Consider the following 21,951-nt stretch of genomic DNA (forward strand, 5'->3'; position numbering starts at 1 on the left):
GCTGATGAGCGAATATCTTCTCAATTCATTTCCAGCTCAACCGTTTAATGCAATCAAATGGCTTGGTCCCGATTTTTTTTGTACCTAATTACACAGAAAATCACTCGTTTAATGTAATCAAACTCCCCGCTTAGCAGAATCATTTTGTGAAAATATCGAGGTATTTTTGGGAAAATGGCTTGTTTTTTCATACGTTAAATCAAAAATTTTGTTATTTTTCACTTATTATTCTTTTATTTTTAAATTTTGATTTCTAACAACTTTGTCTCAAGTGATGATAAAGGGAAAAAGGTCTAAACATTTGAACATTTGAAAAATAGATACGTTATGTACCTAAATCGCGAATTTGGGAGTACCTATTGTAATTTTAATCCATCTTTTTAGTATGCATGTACATTGCGAAGTTGTAGTAAATTTTTTTATGTGAAAATTGTGTTTTTTCAAAAGTTGGCTTTATAAAATCACCCGCTTAATAAAATCAATTTGCCTCGGACAAATGCGACCATAATAAGCGGGGCCGACTGTACGTTGAAAATTATAGCCGATTCGGATTCGGATTCGGATTCGGTTGAAACTGTAACGTTGAAAGAATAGGTAAGTTATTTTTCGCTTTTGTAACGGCCATTTCCAGCTAATTACTCGTAGAAACGACTGCACCATTCTACTCGTATGTAGCACTACTCTATCGGAGGGGTATAATTTCTCAATTTGTGTTGAAAAATACGTTTCTTCGGGAAATAGTACGAGTATGTACCTACGCGACCATCACTCTCTGCCAGACTACCTACTTGATTTTTCTCAAAATTTCTAATTTTTTGGAAAGATTAAAATTTCAACGCAATTTCCACAAAGGGGACTGAAAGTATTGGTCGTCGGTGCTGCGCCTCGCGCCTTACGTTAGCGGTTTCACTTTAATCGTAGTTGCGTGGAATCCTCGCGAAAATACGCGTACGTATACCTACCCACCTAATTTTTGAAAATATTTTCCCGCTCGCTTTTGATCCTCAAAATTGGACGAAATCGGGAATCAGAAATAAATCACCACCCGCACCCCTCCCCCCACCAAACAAAAAAAAAAACAATAAAAACGACCGAAATTTCCACGCGATTCGCTTCTGAAATTGAAACTTTTTTACTTCGGAACGAAGATACTAATATGTACATGGCGTATCGCGTCGTAGGTAGTACCTAACTACCTACGCAATTACGGCGAACTAGTTGGGCAATTTTATTAACACCCGCGCAGCGCCGCGTTGCTTTTTCGCGTACGGCATAACTGGCGGACTTAGTCGAAAGAGGTTATTTATCCGCGGAATTCATAAAGCTATATCGTCAACTAAGGACTTGGAGGTGGCCGAGGGTTAGTCCGGGGTCGGTTCTTTACACTGGTCACTGCTTCGCAGAAAAATTTCCGATTCGCTTCGACTAATACGTACGTACCTATACCTACGATTTTTTCGCAACAACGTTCTATCATTCCTATACGAGAAATTTGATATATTTTTTTTCTCAATTCAATTTTTTAAATTCCAAGTGGCTCGAGAAATTGCTACTTAGTTTTCAAATTTTATCCCATCGAAAAATTTTGATAGGTATATTGCCCCGAAGAAAAAAAAAACAACACGCGTACAAATCAAGGCTGACGACATTGCACGTCATTTTCGTACGGTACCTATTCGTTAATAAGCGAGATGAAAACGAGACAAAAACAGCAACTTTTGAAAACCATACTCGTATTTTGTTGGCTCAATTTTTCACTTGGAAATTTTCAATTTCCGCGTCGCGTCGCGTCGTCGCGTACGAAGAAACGCTCTAAACAGATTATGGAACCGGAATTGAAGAAAAAAATTGTACGCGCCAAAAAAGACGTAGGACCAACGCGAACGCGTTGAAAAGTTGCTTTTGCAAAACGCGAAAAAAAATGAACATGGTACGCGGGTACTATTTTTGTAGTAAGTACCATTGTACCTAGTCGTATTTACGGCAAACTAGGTATGCAATTTTATCAACTCTCGCGACAGACAGAATGAAACCGGAAACGGATTGAATTGCAATGGTGTGGTGTAGTGTAGTGTGGTGTGGTAAAGTATGCGACGCCGCCGTGCCGAAGCACATGTAAAGTACGCTCGCAAAAATATATTACGTAGGGTACGGACACGACACGATACGTTAGGTAGAGCATCCGCAAACGGCGCCGCTGCCGCTGCCGCTAAAGCTGCCGCTCTGGCAAAAATACAAATTAAAAGATTTGTCCGCGCGCTGTCGGTGGATGAGGGTGAAGGCGAGGGTGCGAGTGGTGTCGGCGGTGGTCGGACAGTTGGTTTGTCGAGTAGTTATGCGCAATTGTAGGTACGAGTACCTATTTGTTGGATATTTTGTTCTCGTATCGGCGGTAAACAGCTACTACAGCGCTTAGGTAGGTACATACTCGTAGATTAGGTAGGTAGGTAGGTAGGTAGGTAGGTAGGTAGGTAGGTAGGTAGGTTGGTTGGTTGGTTGGTTGGCTGGTCTGTCTGCGAGTGGCGCGGCGAGATGCGGTTGCACGCTTTGGTGTAGAACACGCTTCTAACTGCGATAGCTGCTAACTGGCTAGCTAGCCAGCCAGCCAGCCAGCCAGCTACGTATCGCAGGGTACTCGGTGCCATTCGACATTGGCGTTGGCGCAGCCCTATACACTTTTACATTGCGTCGTACGTATACGTATACGTGTACGTGTACTACTCTGTACGGAGCGCCGCCGCTCGCCCCGCTCACTCGATACTATTTCGCAAAATCGCCTCTACCAGCGCCAGCGCCAGCGCCAGCATCCGCACCAGCACCAGCACTGGAACTAGCACTCGATAATACCTACAGTATTATCCGCAACTCTATCCGTTTCACCGTAGTATTTGCGAATTATCGCATCTTACATACTCGTATTCGTACTCGTACTCGTCGCGAATTTTTTTTCTTTTTCTGTCGTCGCATTTCGCATTCCGCATTCTCAAATACTCGCGTTTGTTATTTTTTGTAATTTTTTATTTATCGTTGGCAGAATCATTCGTTCCTTCCTGCCTGCCTGCCTGCCTGCCTGCCTGCCTCAATTCATCCTACCCCACTGAGAAAATTGTTCGTTCATCTTTCGCATTCTCGGTAGCAGCTTCTCGTCACGGTTCTCATCTACTCGATAATTGCTCGCTGATTTGACCAAATACGCGCGCCAACCTACAACCTATGCGCTGGTTATTCGCAACTCGCTATTCGCAATTCGTACATGCACGTTTACACATCATATGCGGTCACTGACGCTGACGCTGACGCTGACACTGTGGCAGTGGCTGTGGCTGTGGCTGTCACCTACGAGTATAAACATCGTCGCTGTACCAGTATTTCCATTTCGCCATTGAAAAGCGCCGCAGTGGCTACGTTTTCATCCTTTAGTGCTCGCGCCGTCGATTCGCATTCGCATTCGCATTCGCATTCGCATTCGCGTCCAAATCTCGACGGTATTTTTGTAATCGTTTTCAACCACCACCTCGACCGCCGCCGCCGCCGCCGTACCAAGTGAGTATCCACTATCCACTACCCATTAACCATACCCGCCGACCTACGTATTTCTAAGTTGTACCTACATATATGCCTACTGATGCCTGTATGCCTCTGCGTGTATATGCTAGCACCCATCGCCATCCCTACCGCCGCGCCGCTAGCTTTATTCCCTGGCAAACAACGCATCCGTCATTCGGTATATATGTACCATAAATATATGTGTACAATGTACCTACGAGTATATAAACACTGTCTCTCTTCTACGCACTTGTTTTCCTTCTTTCTTCGAACACGTGCCCGCCAAACTCGAGGCAATCTCGCAGCTGCCCGTACTCGCACGTCTGCCTGTCCAGTGTCCAGTGTCCAGTGTCCAGGTAGATACCTATTCACTCGCGTGTACTCGGGCGTAATACCTATAAAACGTTTGCCTTTTTCGTCAGGCACAATCGCTGGTCGAGCCATAGCCGCAGCCATAAACCCAAACGATCACGAGTACGAGTACGAGTAGGTAGGTAAGTAGGTGTAAGCGGCGATTTCAAAGATACAAATAGGTACCTACGAGTAGACCTACCTACCTACCCAGCCGGCCAGCCAGCCAGCCAGCCAGCCACATTAGTAGATAGCTATGTAGACGAATGAGAGCGATTCGCGACCTCGATATACATATACAAATACAATGCGTAATATGGTAACATACTTGGCAAATATTGAAGAAAAAAAACGAAACAACATCGCCCAATACGAGTATCTCGCCGTTACGCGTATGTACATACTTACTCGCTCATTTACATTTTCTCGTACTGCATTGTACGGAAGGATATGTTTTCACGAGTATAACCATAATCTCATAACTAGCCAACTACCTAGTGTAAGACAGATTAGAATGCCGAGTCTGCTGTAAATAGGTTTAATAGGTGTGTTTGTTTGTTTGTTTTTTAAGTAAGTACTACCGTATATATCCGTATTCGTAATTTTGTAGGTAGTCAAATACGACCACGACCACGGCAACTTGGCTCGCGTTTTTCAATGTAGGTACCTACATAAATACTTAGGTACACCTATGAACTCGTATCTACCAACACATACATAATATACTCGTATATGTACACACGCAGTCTGTGCTCTGTCACTCGGTGTTAGTCGGTTTCACATTTGCAATGAATTTGGTCGCATCTGCCGACATCGTCGTCGTCGTTATTGTCGTTATTGTCGTTATTGTCGTCGTTAATTCGTTGGCTGACTGGCTGGCTGGCTGGTTTCTTGGTTCGATAAAAGAGATGAGGAAAGTATAGGTAGGTAGGTAGGTAGGTACACGACTAGCGACGACGACGACGACGACGGCGACGACGCATGACGCACAACGCAGCGTTTGGCGGCTAGGCTCTCTACGCTGTACGCTCTACGTCAAACTAGCTTAAATTGGCGTAGGCCGCCTCGCGCCTCGCAGCGAAAAGCGAACAACGAAAAACGTAAAAACGGCGAAATCCGGCAACTGGCAAGCGCGCGCCAAAGCCAAACGCAAAAGCGCTCGCCTACAACGCAGCTCGTTAAGATTTTTCAAACATCAATATCACAATATCACATGGCTTCGCTTCGCTTCGCTTCGTCCCGCCGCCACACCTCACCACACCTCACTTTCACCCTCACACATCCACCACACCAATACGGTACTTTACGCTACGCTACTCTACTCTACTTTACTCTACGTTACGCGTTACATTACATTACATTACATTACGTTACGTTACGTTACGTTACGTTACGTTACGTTACGTTACGTCACGTCACGTCACGTCACGTCAGGCCAGGTCGGGTCAGGTCAGGTCAGCTGTACCCAACAAATGATACGCCAACCCTACGGCCGCAAGGTCAATAAAGAAGAGCACCCAACCGCATTAGGTATGTACCTACTTAGGTACCTTTTTTTTTTTTTTTTTTTTTCTTCTTCAGCTGATACCCTACCCATTATCATTTTCATCATCGGCGTCGACCACCACCAACCTACGAGTACGTAAGTAGGTAATCGAAAACTATAGGGACGGCGAACTTGATCGGTTCTCCTTCTCGGCGCGGCGCGGCGCGTTGTCGTTGTACGTACTTAGGTTGGTTGGTAGGTAGGTAGGTAGGTAGGTAGGTAGGTAGGTAGGTACGTTGTAGGTTGTACTCGTAGGCCGGTAGTGCAACGTGCTAGGTCGCCCGCGTCCGCGTCCGCGCCCGTTGCTGCGTTTCGTAATGGTGTGAATGTGACGATGGGTAGGATATCGCATCGTCGCATGTCGCATCACTGCGCGCTGGCTATGCTGGCTTTAACCAGTACCTACGCGATAAATTACGCTGCGGCGCTTCGAAACGAACGAGCAAAAATTAAGCGCACGCGAGAAAACAATCTCGCTCGCTCGCTCGCTCGCTCGCTCGCTCGCTGTACCACGCTGTCACCAAAAAATAAAAAATAAAAAAAAAATGAAAAGAAAGAAAAGAGGAAAACGCGCGAACGACTGCAAAAGGCAGCGGGCGACGCAGCTCAGTCGAGTCGGTAAGAAACAATGCGAAACGACGACGACGACGACGACGACCTTGCTCAGTTGCGGCTACCGCAACCGCACTTGCAGAATGAGAATAAAGGTCCGACTAAATATCGGGTGGCTGTGGGCTAGGGGGCTGGGGGGGCTAGGGGGCTGGTGGCTGGGCGTGAGCCTGAGGCATGCGGAGCAGCAGCGGCAGCGGCGAGATATTCTCGCTCGGTACGGAGATCGAGTACGGCAGCGGGCTTGCGAGCCACTCTGCCACTCAGCCAGACAGGCGCTGGCTTACGCGTTCGGCGTTAGTGGCTTCGCAGTTCGCAGTTCGCAGTTCGCAGTCGCCCATTTTCAATGTTATCATTTTTCATCCGCAATTACGTAGCTACCTACGCGGTACGCGCGTAGCGCGGGCGCGGGCGCGGGCGTAACTAAGCAATGCTCGCATACTCCAGCGCCCAGCGCGACCGATTCCTCGGCTGCGTCTTATCACCAATAGGTACATGCGTATGCGTAGATAGCTACCTAGTATAGACCTGCATTACGCACTCTACACGCACGTTGTTATATGCTTACTACTCGTATGTACATACGTAGTACATACCTACATAATATGTTTCACATCTCAACGATCGCTTTTCTCGCAACTACCTAACTAGGTACAGCCTGCCAATTTTCTTTTTCTTTTTTTACACGTATTTCATTTTTTCAAACCTTTTTTCGCGGCAAGATTACATTTTGCGTGCCAATTGTGCTTACCTAATCTTCTCGTTTTCCATCGGCTACCCTACATCAAAAAAAAAAAAAAAAAAAAAAAAAAAAAACGCAGGATGAGCTAGAAATGGGGAATAGAATGGGCGGGCGGGTGAGTGGTTGGTAGGTAGGTATACGTGGGTACTGAAACGATAAAATCATTTAACAATCGTCGTCGCGTCATTGTCGCTCGAGTAGGTATACGACTACCTACTCGTACCTAGGGATAGATATAAAATTTGGCGAGAAATTTCGTGACAAAATGCGAATCGACAGCGTCGCATAGCGCCGCGAACCAGCCACCAGTCAAGTAGTAGCCTAGTAGCACGTGGTAGTGGTAGTGGTAGTATGTTTTATTATTCTTTGTACCTAACGTATTTTTTTAGCAAATACAAGAACCACTACATGCGCCGAGGCACGAGCGAGGGGTGGCTACTACAGTAATAACGCCGAGACAAGATATATCACGAGGGCTGTAACTAGTGCGAGTTTACAGTTTGGAGGAAAATAGAGAATTATAATTAAGTAAAGTAAACGATAATTTCACCAGGGAAAATAATACGAGTAATTTAAATACGAGTAAGATGCCCGCAAAAGAGTGAATGAGGAATCTAGTTAATGGTAATGGCGGAGGAATATGTAGAATAAATTAAGCAGGTAGAAGTAGTAAGGTAGGTAGGTAGGTAGGTAGGTACTCGTATTATTGGACACCCTACGCAGTATACACCACATCGCGCAAAAAACAAATAATCCATACTATACATAATATACATCGTATCGCCCGTAACGCAACAAAGTAAGGTGTAGCATTTGAAAAAAACAAAAAAAAACAAACGCGTACCTACCTAATTGAAAAAAAAATCGCAGAGTACAAAATGGGTCGTACATACTCGTAGGTTGTACATACATAGGAGGTACGTACGTATAGTATCGGCGGATTAATCTATCGCATTGCGGGTACGGGTACGGGTACACGTATTTATACGGATTGGTAGTTTCAGAGTGTCCGATAATGCGGATAATTGGATAAAAAACAAAAAAAATAGCAACTCGTAGAATGAGGTACCTAGTACCTACCTCTGTAATGTACTGCGTAGGCGTAGCATAGGCCTAATTTCCGTTTAGTACGATCAGTTGATACAAAAAACTAAAAAGAAATTACGGTTGCGTCCCGGCCACCGCGCCCGTCCCAAATTGTATCAGTACCTATCTAATCGTCGTACCTATTCGAATAGATTAACGGTACCGGTCGACCGGTAGCGGTAGCGGTAGCGGTAGCGCGGTAACAGCTAACAGCCTAGGTATCTACATAAATACATTTATCCGTACGATGAAAAGCCGACGACTACGATAACGGACGGATGGTGATGGTGATGATTATAGTGTGGGCGCGGGCGGTGCGGAGGTGTTACGATGAGAAAGTGCGACCAGCTAGACTGCTGTTTGCGTTAATAAAGTTGCCTACTCGGTTTGCCGTGAAATCAAGGCACGCCGCGTCGCGTCGCCCGCGCCCTGCCCAATCCCACCATTACATTGAAAACGCTACGGTATCGGTACTAAAATTACCTACGAAAATACGGTATTCGTACTGGTACGAGTACCTATCGCGATCGTCGATCCACCTTTCAAATATACGCGTACCTATGTACTTGTATGTACTCGGGTCGCGTTGCGATGCGTCGTCGCGCGTCGCGTCGGATCAAACGCAGTAGAAAATTATTTACTGTAGGTGTATAAGTACGACGAGTATATTTTTTTGACCATTTTTGCGAAATGAACGTTTGATAAATGACTAACGGAGATTGGTAAGACAGCCGCCAGCGTAGGCCAATACTCGTATTTCAGCCGTACGACGGTACGAACGAGCGAGCGAGCGCGAGTCGGGCGTATGAAGATTATCATTGTCTTGTTGTTGTTGTTGTTCTTCTTCTTCTTTTTTCACTTCATCCTAGTACACGCACTCGTATCACTCGCTTATTAGAAGAGTACGAATCCCAGTGCTGCGAGTACGTAATCGGTAATGGCCGCTTTTGCTGTTACGAGTAGATTTCAGTTGGTACCCGAAGTACGAGTACGAATACGAATACCAGTAGATAGATGAATACCAGTAGACCTTCAGCAGCCGTAGGCTATATCGCACCTCGGCAGTAATAAGGTCACATCTCAAAAAAAATCATTTTTGACATTTCGCATTTTTGGGGTTTGTACGACACCCCTCAAGCTCAACCAAAAATAACACTTCGAGTTGGGTACATTATCTAGATCATGTAAAAAACCCAAATGGCCCAACTCAAAATCCCAACAACATTGCAAGTTGTTCGGAGTTATAAGGGTACATCTCGAAAAACTCCACCTTTTTTTTTTTTAGCAAATTTTGTACATACAAAGTGTTAACAAATAGTTTCGATTGTTTCGAATGTTTGTCAGTTAGAAATAGTCACAAGGAGTGCATTTTTTATTGGTTTGTACCAAATGGAAATTTTTTTTAAATTGATCACTTTTCAGAAAAATGAATTTGCACACATAATGAAATTTTAGTTTTTTGAGAAAAACTCAAAAACTAAGCACTCTAGAAGAAAACTAACGACAATACGTCGATTGGAAATTTAATTCTCTATAATGTTGTTGTCGTGAAATTTTTTTTGGACGCTTCCTCGCGCCTCCGCATCAACTTTAATGAAAGGTTCTAACTCAAAATGTTTTCCAAACATTGAATGTTACGCTAAATGAAGGTAGGATACCAGATCTTTAAAATGAGGTGCTATTCATTCCTCGCAATTGATTATAAGTTGATAAAAATAACGAATCAAGTTTTGAAAAAAAAAGAAAATCACTCTCCTGTAAAATTTCACTTTTTTGAGATGTAGGTAACCTTATTACTCCCGAGGTGCGATATGTAAGAGTATTTGGGCTGCGGCTGCGGCTGCGGCTGCGGCTGCGGCTGGGGCGTAGCTCTCGTTGAAGTAGATTGGCTTGCGAAAGACGCGCATGATATTGGATGTCGTTTTGCTGCTGCTGACTTTGATAATAACCTATACGTATATGTAATAAATATGTAACCTGTTTGCATTGCAGATGGTGCTGTGTTGAAAATGTTGAGGAAAATTCGCGCGGCCGAGCGGTGGCGTCGTAAATCGACGACGGACATGCGTATGATCGCTGCAAACGCGTACACAGACGCACACGCACACGTACACGCACACGCAAGCGAACGTGCAGACTCAGACTCGGACGCGAACCGCGACCAGAATCGTCCGTACTGCCGACATCCGCATTTGCAACTGCAACTGCAGCAACCGCTTCGGGGCCAGGGCCAGGGCCAGGGCCAGCGCCAGCACCTACGAGTAACTCGAATCCTGAACCAAAATCAACGGTATCGTCGATACCACCGCCGGCTGGCCCTCGAGCAACAGCATCAACGTCAGTGTCGCCTGCAGCACAGTCGCCGCCGTCGTCGTCGTGATCAGTACACCACGACGAGTTGGCTGACGGCCAATTGTGACTGCGCCGCTGCCGCCACCACCACCACCACCGCTATTGTCTTCTCCACCGTCTCTTCTTCATCTTCCTTTTCCTCCGGCTCCGGCTCTGACTCCGGGTCCATCTGCTCAACATCGTCGTTGCCTTATTTTTGCTCATCTTCGTCGTACCGCTGCTCAGCCTCGCCTTGCAGCGCGAGTGTGCTCGTTCGTTGCGCGTCGTAATCCTAATCCTAATCCTAATCGTAATCCTAATCGTAATCGTATTCGCAATTGCGATCGAGATCGAGGTCGAGATCACGCGGCGCGACACTACGTATAACCAAACGAACGATATGAGCGCGCGCAGATTATGATATTGATACGAAAATTCGCCAGAATTTATTCTTATTTTCCTCACATAATTCTCATGCTAATGTTTCGCTTACTACTGTACGGAGAGCAGCAGCAGCAACAGCACCTTTACGTCGACGCGACTAAAATTGCGACGACCGTACATTCGCCTTCGCCTTCGCCTTCGGCTTCGTCTTCGTATTCGCCTTTGTCGGCGCATACGCGGCACACGACCCCAGTTACCGCTACCGCTACCGCTACCGCTACCAGTCGTGGAAATACCAGTCACATTGTCTACTCGCATAATGCCTAGTAAGTATGGCAACTCCTCAAACAACATTTACGTAGGTACCAGTGCCTACCTAATTATGTACCTATATTATACTACGTGTCTACGTAGATACCGTAGCAGGTAGAGATACATACGAGTAGGTATTTATGTATGTTCGCTTCGTTTCGTTTCGTTTTAAAACCAACGGGTATGCGGATACGCGGCCGTTTACACACCTCTGATAGTATAGGTAGGTACCTAATACCTATATGTAGGTACTAGGTACCCGCATGTATTTGTGACCGAGTTTCCACGCGCCGAAAATACATATAATGTAGCGGTACCTACCTACCTACCTACCTACCTACCTACCTGTAATTTGAGAAGGAACCGCGCAAAATCAAAATACCCGCACAACTCTCTATAACGAGTACAAATTAATAATTCTGTAGACAGGTGGGTAGGTACTTGGTACTCGAGAGCGACTTTTTGGCAAACAGCATCAAGCATCGCCAATCACCATTCGTCTACCATGCTCGTCGCAAAAAAAAAAAACTCATTTTTTGCTATTTCCGAGGTAAAAGTTGTTCTTCAAAAAAAGCCAAGCTAGATCGGCGGGAAATATCACATCCCTGGGACCCTGGGGTACTATGGCGTGTAAAGAAAAACATCCTTAAAAAATTTGCCGCCCCAATCTGCCCCATTTGAAAAAATTGCTACGCCATGTCGCGTAAATGCCGTTTTTCCATTTTTTTAAAAACATTTTCGAGTAAAAAATTACTACGGGAATACGAATAGATACTAAAATGGATTTCAGCGACCAAGAAAAACATAGCCTATTTCGATTCCATCGCGAATTTTTTAAAATTTCACGTTTTGGACCATCTCCTCCCCCCCTTTGAGTGCTCATTTTGAGGTTATGGGGGTAAAATAAATGCTAAAATCGACTTCGGCGACCTAAACCCCGCCCCATCCGATAGAGATCCGAAAAAAGTACGTATTTCGATAGCTACCCGTTTGAATTTATCGAAATTTGATGTCTCGAACCACCCCTTCCTTCTTTGAGGGCTCATTTCGAGGTTAGGGAACAAATAAATGTCAAAGTCGACTTCAGCGACCTAAAAAAAACTCCCACATCCAAAATTTTACGGATTTTTCTTTAAAATTCGATTTTTGGCCGCTACTTCTTCATTTCGGACCACTGTGCGCCGCGCCGCGCCGCGCACGTACAGAATGCCCAGAAATATCGAGCACCCCTTGAAAAGTTTTCTACTGAAATACTTGGGTTGGTCACAGTGAATGATAATGGAGAGCTAGATAACATTCCACTAATCATATACATCTACATATTTCACGTTGCCAACCTATTTTTTTAATGAAAAGCTTTCTTAGGGGTGCTCGATATTTCTGGGCACCCTGTACGTACTTACTAGGTACCTACCTATATGTACTATACGAGTGTGTTGTTACCTATTTTACAGCGTCGGGGCGAGCATAGCCGGTGGCACTGGCACTGGCGCTGGCGCCGGCGGCGAACGTGTCGTCAGCCGAACAGGCAGAGGCAGCGGCAGTGACGACGGCGGCGGCGACGGCGGCGACGGCGACGACAACGGCAACGTTGCGGAAATATTTATCGCCGTCATTTACCCAAAGTCGAAAGAAACTGTTTACAGTCGCGTCATCAAGCAGACGGTGGCGTCTCTGTCGCAAGACTTCACATCGGCGACTAGTCTTCGAGTGGTGCCGCACTACACGGCCATCGCCGACACCGAAGGCTACAACATTCGAGAAGTGCAACAAGTGTGCGAAGCTTGGAACCACAAGCCCATTATCGCCGCCGTCGTATTCAGCACATTCAAATCCGGATTCGGACACGTTTTGACCTCGCTGCACAACAACATACCGGTACTGTGGGCGACCGGCGAAATACAAGCCGGCTACTTCGAAAGGGTACGTATCTCGCAACTCGCCTCTCCCCTCTCCCCTCTCCCACCTCCCCTCACCCATCCTAGTACAGAGTGCACCACCGCATCTTTAGGTACCTACCTCGTACTTTACGTAGGTATAGTATTGATACACCCTATTTCCCTCCCTCCCTCCCTCCCTCCCACCAACCACCCTCCGCCCATTGACACATCGTACAGCGTAGCGTAGGTACACAGCGTGCCCCCCCCCACCCCACATCCACATAAATACGCTGAATTTTTTTAATTTTTAATTTTTGTTTTGTTTTTTTGTCGAACGAACGTGGCGAATGAGTACCTCCTTAAGTAGATGCGATAGATGACTGTGATTGCTTGTGATTGATGGTGAATGATGGCGCGGACGTTGCACGTTGAGTAGATGAATGAGGAATTCGTGCGAGTTGATCATTTGTGCAATTCACTGCGACTGCGACTGCGACTGCAACCAACTCGCGACGATGGGTGAAAAACTCTGTGTGCGCGGCGACGCCCACGTCGCGTCGCGATACTTATTGAGATTACGCTAATAGTTACGCAGTGCAGCTTACGTACGCTACGCTGTATGAAGGAATGGGTGCATTGTACACGTACACGTACAAGTAGTGCCTCGTTTACCTACTCGTAAGCTTTAAGCTACGTGCAAATTGCAAACACATAGGACATAGGTAGCTACGGCGCGTACGTGCGAGTAGGACTAGGTGAACATTTGCGCGTGCTATGACTTTTCAGGTGCCGCTGAGTCGTTTCGACGTGCGCCTGGATCCGAGCTCGTACGAGGTGCTCAGATCGCTGCGATCGTTCTTGTTGGCGACGCACTGGCACGCCTTCACCGTCATGCACACGACCACGTTGCTCGCCAGCCAAGCCTACCAAGACATCATCAGTCAGCCACCGCTGCTGCCCACCGTATTGCAGTTCAGACCAGACTCGACATCTTACTACATTTTTCGGTATGGCTCTTCGCACAGTTTACCTCTATCTAAGTACATACGCATACATATTATACTCGTAATTATTATTCGTACCACCGTACCAACATACGCCACGTCACGTCACGTCACGTCCAAGTTCAGTCGCCACGAACTCGTACGGTGATACATATAAGATTTATACATACGTAGGTACGAGCTGTGACACCGACACCACCGAAACGAAAAGGTTTGCGGTTCAATACGTACGTACTACGTAGTACGTACCTAAGTGCGTACCTAGGCCTATTTACGTGATCAGCAGTCAGCACAGATACGAGTAAGTAGGTACCTATTTAACGTAAGTACGAGTGGTAACATTGGAGAATGATTGGCGTTGGCGTTGGTGATAACCTGATAACATTCCATCGCTAATCGTACAGGTAGAAAACAAAAACAAATACACACGCGAGTTTTGTACAGTCGATAAGATCGTGTTTCATATTCGTAGGTACACATAGGTAATGTATCGTGTATGTACTTACTATGTACTTAAGTAGATATTTGCGTTTGTTTTCTGTTTTTATAGCTTACTGTCGGATGTGTCGAAATCGACGAAAGGCGTTATCGTTCTGATATGCGAAGGCGCAGACGCTAAACGCGTTATCGAAGAGAGCAAAAAGCTCAACATGGTGAACGGCGATTTCGTGTGGCTGTGGATCGATACCAGCGCCATGCTAATCAAGGATAAAACCATCAAATTGGAGAAAGTTTCCAAAGAAATCCATTTCATAGTGGAGACGCGCAAAGTTAGACACGCGTCCGCCGTCGTATCCGCCGACGCCGACGCCGATACAACTGCAGCAGCGATGGCGGCGTCAATGGCGACCACAGCCACGACCACCGCCGCCAGCAAGCATGCCAATAGCGTCGGTACGCCGCCACTAGAAGCCGACCATCACCCAAACGGCGGCGGCGGCGGCAGCGGCAGCAGCAGCATCCAAAATGGCGCCGCTCGTGCTGCCGACAGTAAAATACGCGTTACGGCGGCGGCGGTGATGAACGAAGCGACTCGTAGCGGGTTCGGCTCGAGGCCGGCTGCGTCTACCGCAGCCGCAACCGCAGCCGCAGCTGCAGCGGACACGTCTTACCCATACCAAAATAAGACTGATAACAAAAACAAACGACGACTAACGTACAAATATCATTACAATACCGTCGTCGATAGTAACGACGTGTATACGCGCCGTCGTTATCACGATCGCCACGACAACGATAACGATATGAATAATTCAATTGGTAGCCACGACGGCGGCGTTCGAAGCGACAGCGACAGCGGCAGCGGCAACGGCAACGGACAACGGGATGCGAATGGCTACGGCCAGTACTACACTTTCGAAAGCGACGGCAAAGTGTCGCATAATGCCAGCTTATTCGCCGCCAATAGCATCATCGCGCCCATTTCCAACGTCTACAAACGGGATGGCGAAGCGGCAGTGGCGGCGGCCGCTGCGGCCGCAGCCGCCGCCGCCGCTGCGTCCTTCAATACTTTAATGAAACATCATTTTTCGTTGTATCGCAAGAAAGGCAGGAGAATGGCAAGCGCAACCGCAACCGCAATGGCCAACAAAAACTCGATCAGCAACGCTAGCACCGGTGCAACGGTATCTGCAGCGACGTTGGCGGCGGTGGCGACGGCGACGGCGACGACGGCTGCTGCTACCACCACCACCACCACCACTACCACTACATCCAATAGCGACGGCGATCGACAATCGCCAACCACATCCGTGTCTTTATCCGCCAATGCTAACCGATACAACGAGGACGCGGCGGCGGCGGCGGCGGCGGCGGCGGCGTTGTTTCTATCTGTGATAAAACCAAACGGCGGCAGCGACAGCGACAACCACCGCAAGTACCAGACAAACAGTTGGAAACATTGGTCGACGTCGCCGACGTCGGTGTCAGCGTCAGCGTCCGGGCCTCATTTGATGGACCGTCAGAATCGCAGTCGTTACTCGCGCTATCCGACCAAAGACAACAACGAGCGAGGGCATCTTTTTCGTAACTCTTCGACACGGCGTAAAATCAAACGGGACGAAAAGTACTCGACGAGCGGATCGGTGCCATTCGAAGCTGATAAAGTTGCCGCTTTAAAGCGACCATCGAACGATCCTAAATCACCGCTACCGCCACCGCAGCAGCAGCAGCAGCAGCAGCAGCAGCAATGGTACCATCATCACCACCGGCAGCACTCGGCGTCGTCGCAATTATCGTCTTCACCCGCACCGTCGTCTGTATCGGCGTCTTCGCAACAACGATACAAATTCTCCATTTCCGGCGCTCAATTATTGTCATCGTCCGTCGAGCAACATCAATTGCCAGATAGCGGCAGCGGTGACCCTCGCGTCGACGTGGTCAAACGCACAGCCGTCCATTTCTCGCCGCAGCTGCAGCCGCCGTCACCGTCGTCGCAAACCTCGCACGACGAGTACCATTCGCACTCGAACGCGGAGGCGGACTCGGCCACTTCGTCGCACCACTTGGACGTGCCCATCTTCCTGGACAACAACTGGACGCAACCGGTGGGGTTGAAAAATAAAAGCGTGCCCGAAATGCCGGTCGGCATACTGTCGTTGCAACTCGTGCCCTCCAAAGTGGACAAAAACTACGTGAAAAGCGCTTTAAAGTTGCTGATCGGCACCATGAAACAGGTCATCGTGCAGTACGGCGACGCCAAGCTGTCCAAATTGTTGGATTTGCCCAGAATATCGTGTTTCGACTTTTTTCCAGTTGCGCACGGTCCTAATTCCATCATGGAAGAATTGACACGGTGAGCACTACCTACATACTTATGTACTTGTATAAACACTCGTACCTGCTTTCTACTGTAATACATCTTATATACTATGTAGTACGTATAAAGCTACGAGCAAAAAACGAGCAAAAAAATTTCAGCAGGCTCTCATTCAGCCCCAATTACACCTAGGAAGCTAATTTTTTTTAATATAAAGCTCTCGACGAGTACTGGATGCGAAAACTATAGCGAGGTCCAAATTTTGAATTTTAGGGCCCCAAATGTAGGGAAAAGGGGGCTAAAATCAACGTGAAAATTTTTGGAAATATGTTTTCTTCCAAATTGCATTTCAAACCGAATTCTAAAATTTGAACCGATGTGGTCCCATACAGGGGAAGATATGGCCCAAAACCCAATTTCTGGGCCCCCTCCTCTAAATTTATGAAAACTGAACCAATTTTGCTCATTTTTTTTTTTTTTAAATCTTCCTTAAAATGTGTAAATATGTTATAAAACATTTTGAATTCAAAATTTTTTAGTCTAAGCACGAAAAATTAAAAATTAAAATTGAATTATTTTGAACAATTTTAACTTTGAGCTTTTATTTCTCGGCTGAATATTTTCCATTTGCTAGGCATTTTATTTGTCGTCAAATAGAAATAGTAAACAAAAAATCTAACTTATACTTCGCAGCCGAGTATATCTCTTTTTAAATTATTCATTTTGCTTAGTAATGATTGTATGGAAAAGGACTTGGGGGCAACCTTGAAAAAGCAAGCTCTGAGAAAGAAAATGGAGAGTGAAGGGGGGTTTGGGGGAACAAAGCCCGAGGAACGAGTATTGGGGTTGGGCCGCGAAGCGGCCAGGGGACAGTATCTACAATAATCCCATACATAGGTACCATATATCTTATCTTATAATATATAGCCGCTGTACCTGCAGTTGCGGATCGCCGCGCCGCCGCGTCACGCGTCAGTCGAGTTACTGCTACTAGTACCCTACTCTACGTACCTACCTATACTCGTACAGTAGGGTGGCCGCTGGATACGTAATAATGAATAAAATTGACGAAAGTACCTTTTTGATTGTTTGCAGCAATTTGAAACGATCGGTACGCGAAGCGATGGCCGGCCGATTTAAATTCAACGACGGCCACTCGGCGGCAGCCGCCGCTGCCGCAGCCGACGAAACGTTCAACTCGAGTTTGGCGGCCAAATTCAAGATTTTGAATTTAGTTCCCGACGATAACAGATCGGAAAACAAGACGGGTAAGAGTGCGTCATCGTCGACTTTTGTTTTATAGATTGCGTCTTATTTTCGACCCATAATAAAGCTACCTTACGAATTCATCCGCATTAAGTTCGATTTCCCGACGCAAATCTCGAGTGCATTTTTTTATCAGAATACATATTTTAGAAGGAAAAAAAATTCAAACATCAGAAATTTTCTGTTCGAGGGGAAATTTTTGAAATTTGTACGAATGGGCGAATGGTAATATTAGATATTAGGTGCCTACAACTAATGTACCTAATTCGAATTCATTCGTTATAAAACTAGGTACATTTCGAACTTTGCACAACATAAATTGTACCAAGTCGAACACTTTGTCCGGGCCCTTCGGGCATAGTACGCTACCGAACCAAACCCGATGAAAAAGTAATATTCACACTTGGTCCGGACACTTCGGAGATGGTAATGGTACAAAATTGGCTGTACCAACCCCGAATTGTACAATTTCGGACTTGGTACCCAACATATACGAGTACCTACATACGTTTACGTACCTACCTATGTTACCTATAGCGTTAGAGTCGCGAAAATGGCGAACCATCGGACACATGTTGGGTGAGGACACTGTTCATTTGGAGACGATAGTGTGGCCTGGCGGAGACATTGTACCCGTGTCCACCGGCAGAGGCTCCAGAAGCATTTTCCGAATAGTTACCGCCTTTTCTCCGCCATTCGTCATGATTGGTGAGCTCGATGAAGATGGACAATGCCTTCGTGGTACGTTTCCGTTTCCGTTTCCGTTTCCGTTTCCGTTTCCGTTTCGCTTTCACTTCGGCAATTACTTTACTTACCCTGCTGAAAATTCCCACGCGAGATACTTACTTACTTAGCTATTCGTAATGCGCTGGGTTCTGGGTTGGGTTAGAATTGTAATTTTTCAGCCGTTCATGTCGCGTATTTTTTTGCAGGTATCGAATGTCACCAGTTTCTCACTTCGGACAAGGATAATTTAACGCTTTTGTTCAATGAAATGGAAAGAACTGAAGAAGAAGACGAAGTGAACCTGTTGGATCGGTTGCAGTTGGAGAAAAGACACATGTGGGGTGACATGGATATACGGCAGCATCATCCCGGGTAATTAACTCTCTCCAATTCATCCATACGCTCTTATCGGAGCGTCAGTCAGTCAGTCAGCCTGCCTGCCTGCCTGCCTGTCTGTCTGTACTTATTTATCAGTACGAATCATGTTAGTTACTTAGGTATTGTACAGGGACTGAAAGCTAGCCGAAAGCTGAAAGCCAAACGCCATAAAAAGCCGAAAGTTTCATATTTCTCACCAAATTTTGAAAGTTAAAAGCTAGCCAAGTTTCATTTTGGAAAAGTCAAAAGCCAGCTAGAAGTTTCATTTCATACGGCTTTTTACCATGGTTTTGGTTACAGTTATATGTATTTCTACCAACAGAATTTTTTGAATTTTTTTAAATTAATAAATTGAGAAATTGGGCTTCGAAGTAGGTATTGATTTATCATTCTAAAAATATGAATATGAAATTTTTATTCGTTTACGAGAAAAATTGAATCAAAATTCACCACTTAGTCAAGTGATCCATAAGTAACATGTAACATCTATGAATACAGCCTTAGTTATTGTTCACCCAAAATATCAGCTTTCAGCTTTTAGAAAAGCCGAAAGCTAGCCAAAAGCTAGCCGAATTAATTGCTAGAGCCAAAAGCTCAAGCCAAAAGTTTCAGTTTTTTCTTTTGGAAGTTAGAAGCCGAAAGCCAAGTTTCATTTTGAAGCTTTCAGTCCCTGGTATTGTAAAACCAGACCATTTGCAACGTATTACGTAGGTAGGTACTGACTTTGTGTATTTTACTCATGATACCTACGAGTATAATAGGTACATATGTATTCAGCATTCGTACGTACCTACCTGTGGTGGTTTTCTGGTTTTCTGATTTCTGTCACATTATTTACTAATGCCTATTGAGTATTGACGATGTTTCGCGCATCACGCGAGCGCGCATTATGTATGTACTTATAATTAAGTAAGTATGTACATATTACGCGTTGTGACGCAGGCATAAATTCAAAACGAATTGCTGTTACGGCTTGTCGATGGACCTGCTGGAAAATGTAGCCGAAGAGTTGGAGTTTGACTTTCAACTTTACATCGTGGCAGACGGTCTTTTCGGCACAAAAACCATTTCGGAGAGCGGAGAACAGAAATGGAACGGCATAATGGGCGATTTAGTCTCCGGAGCGGCGCACCTATCTTTTTCGGCGCTAAGCGTCAGCAGCTCCCGGTAAGTCCTACCTACATAAGTACACGTATTATGGTATGGTGTGACTGTGATTGTGATTGCGATTGCGATTGGCACTGGCAGGGCTCAAGCTATCGACTTCTCAGCTCCTTACTTCTTCAGCGGAGTATCGTTTCTGGCGGCGCCAAAAGAAAGCACCGACATACCTCTACTAGCTTTCCTGTTGCCATTCAGCTCCAATCTGTGGATCGCCATATTCACGTCTTTACACGTAACAGCAGCCGCCGTCGCCATCTACGAGTGGTTAAGCCCTTTCGGTTTGAACCCGTGGGGCAGACAAAGGAGCAAAAATTTCGGGTACGTAACATTACATTACGCTACGTGACGTTACGTTACGTTACGTTACGTTACGTTACGTTACGTTACTCGAGCCTCGAGCGCTCAATCAACATTCTGTCACCCTCGCCTCGCATCCACCTCGAGGAATTGCGTACCATACCAATTACCATCCTTATACTCGTATACTTGGTACATAAATTGAAAAAATGTAAATGGCTGATTACTTAATATGTAATTATTAGTAGGTACCTAATTAAGTATACGAATAAGTAGGTAAGGTAGGTAATAGGTATAGGTAGCTAGTTACTTACTGCGTTGTGATGGACATTTGCAGGGTAGCTTCGGCACTTTGGGTGATGTGGGGATTGTTGTGCGGCCATCTGGTACAGTTCAAAGCTCCAAAATCTTGGCCCAACAAATTTCTAATCAACGTTTGGGGAGGTTTCAGCGTCATATTTATCGCCAGCTACACCGCCAACATAGCCGCCTTGATCGCCGGCTTATTTTTTCATACCGCTGTCGGCGATCATCACGATAGAAGCGTAAGTAGACCGCCGCCGCCGCGCCTCCTCGCGCCTAATTGTCTATGCCAATTGCCAATGCACCATGCACGGTGCAACCCAAATACTTATGTAGGTACCTGTAGGTATGTATAGGTACATAGTAACTAGGTGCAAGATTATATACAATAATATACTCGTACCTACTTGGCATTGTTAAGTGTTAACACCGCCATCAGCTATACCTACATATACTTAATGGTAATAGGTATTACGTACCTATACGTATTAGGTAGGCCTGCGGTTTTCAATTTTTCAATTTCTCCGTAGCTTTTGACGCAGCGAGTTGGAGCGCCGAAAGCTTCAGCCGCCGAATACTACGTGCGAAGTACCAATCAAATATTATGGGACCATATGCAACGATACTCTGTCATTTCAGTCGCCGAAGGAGTTCAGTTGTTGAAGTAAGTATACTCGTACGTACGATGGGTGCCCGGAGCCTTCTGTCTTCGCCCCTCTCCCCCCCCCCCCCCTCACACACACGCACACACACACACACCACCACACAGCGCGGCGCAACGCGATACCACGTCACGCGTCAATTAGTGCTGGCGCTCCAGTTACACCTACACCCGCACATTACCTATGTAGTTACCTAGTATGTACGTACCTAATAATTGAACCTTGTTTGTTTGCGTAATACGCGGCGGCCCGCGCAGAAATGGCAGCTTGGACATATTGATAGCGGATACGCCGATACTGGACTATTATCGGGCTACAGACCACGGTTGCAAGTTACAAAGAATTGGCGATACCATCAACGAAGACACGTACGCTATCGGAATGACCAAAGGATTTCCACTCAAGGTATACCCCGCACCAATACATTACTACGTACTACGTAGCCTGCGTGTAAACACACACTAGTTATTCGTCTTCGAGTCGGTGCAAATACAGGGTGCGCAGAAATGTTATGTCGTGTACCTCGAAAAAAGTTTTTTGCTAAACGTTTCGGCTCATCGGCTGACCATTGACCAATCATCGTACTCACGGTGAATGATACGAGAC

General features: G+C 46.1%; 1 protein-coding gene across 4 annotated transcripts in view; it reads left to right on the forward strand.

Moving 5' to 3' along the window:
* Window positions 1–2,806: 2,806 nt before the first annotated feature.
* LOC135846843 (uncharacterized) overlaps window positions 2,807–21,951 on the forward strand; it is a 40,485-nt gene continuing 21,340 nt past the window's right edge. For 2 of the 4 annotated variants that reach the window (XM_065366151.1, XM_065366152.1), the window contains exons 1-13: window positions 2,807–3,543; window positions 9,873–10,921; window positions 12,362–12,830; window positions 13,574–13,794; window positions 14,342–16,585; window positions 17,645–17,817; window positions 18,353–18,556; window positions 18,748–18,913; window positions 19,862–20,086; window positions 20,168–20,401; window positions 20,718–20,925; window positions 21,214–21,347; window positions 21,603–21,750. In XM_065366151.1, coding sequence (XP_065222223.1) covers window positions 10,629–10,921; window positions 12,362–12,830; window positions 13,574–13,794; window positions 14,342–16,585; window positions 17,645–17,817; window positions 18,353–18,556; window positions 18,748–18,913; window positions 19,862–20,086; window positions 20,168–20,401; window positions 20,718–20,925; window positions 21,214–21,347; window positions 21,603–21,750 — 4,719 coding nt within the window. In that variant the 5' untranslated portion in view covers window positions 2,807–3,543; window positions 9,873–10,628. The remainder of the gene's footprint in view (window positions 3,544–9,872; window positions 10,922–12,361; window positions 12,831–13,573; window positions 13,795–14,341; window positions 16,586–17,644; window positions 17,818–18,352; window positions 18,557–18,747; window positions 18,914–19,861; window positions 20,087–20,167; window positions 20,402–20,717; window positions 20,926–21,213; window positions 21,348–21,602; window positions 21,751–21,951) is intronic. The other 2 variants (XM_065366154.1, XM_065366153.1) reach the window with 2 other exon arrangements.

Source organism: Planococcus citri, chromosome 5, assembly GCF_950023065.1.
Source record: "Planococcus citri chromosome 5, ihPlaCitr1.1, whole genome shotgun sequence".
Lineage (NCBI taxonomy): Eukaryota > Metazoa > Arthropoda > Insecta > Hemiptera > Pseudococcidae > Planococcus > Planococcus citri.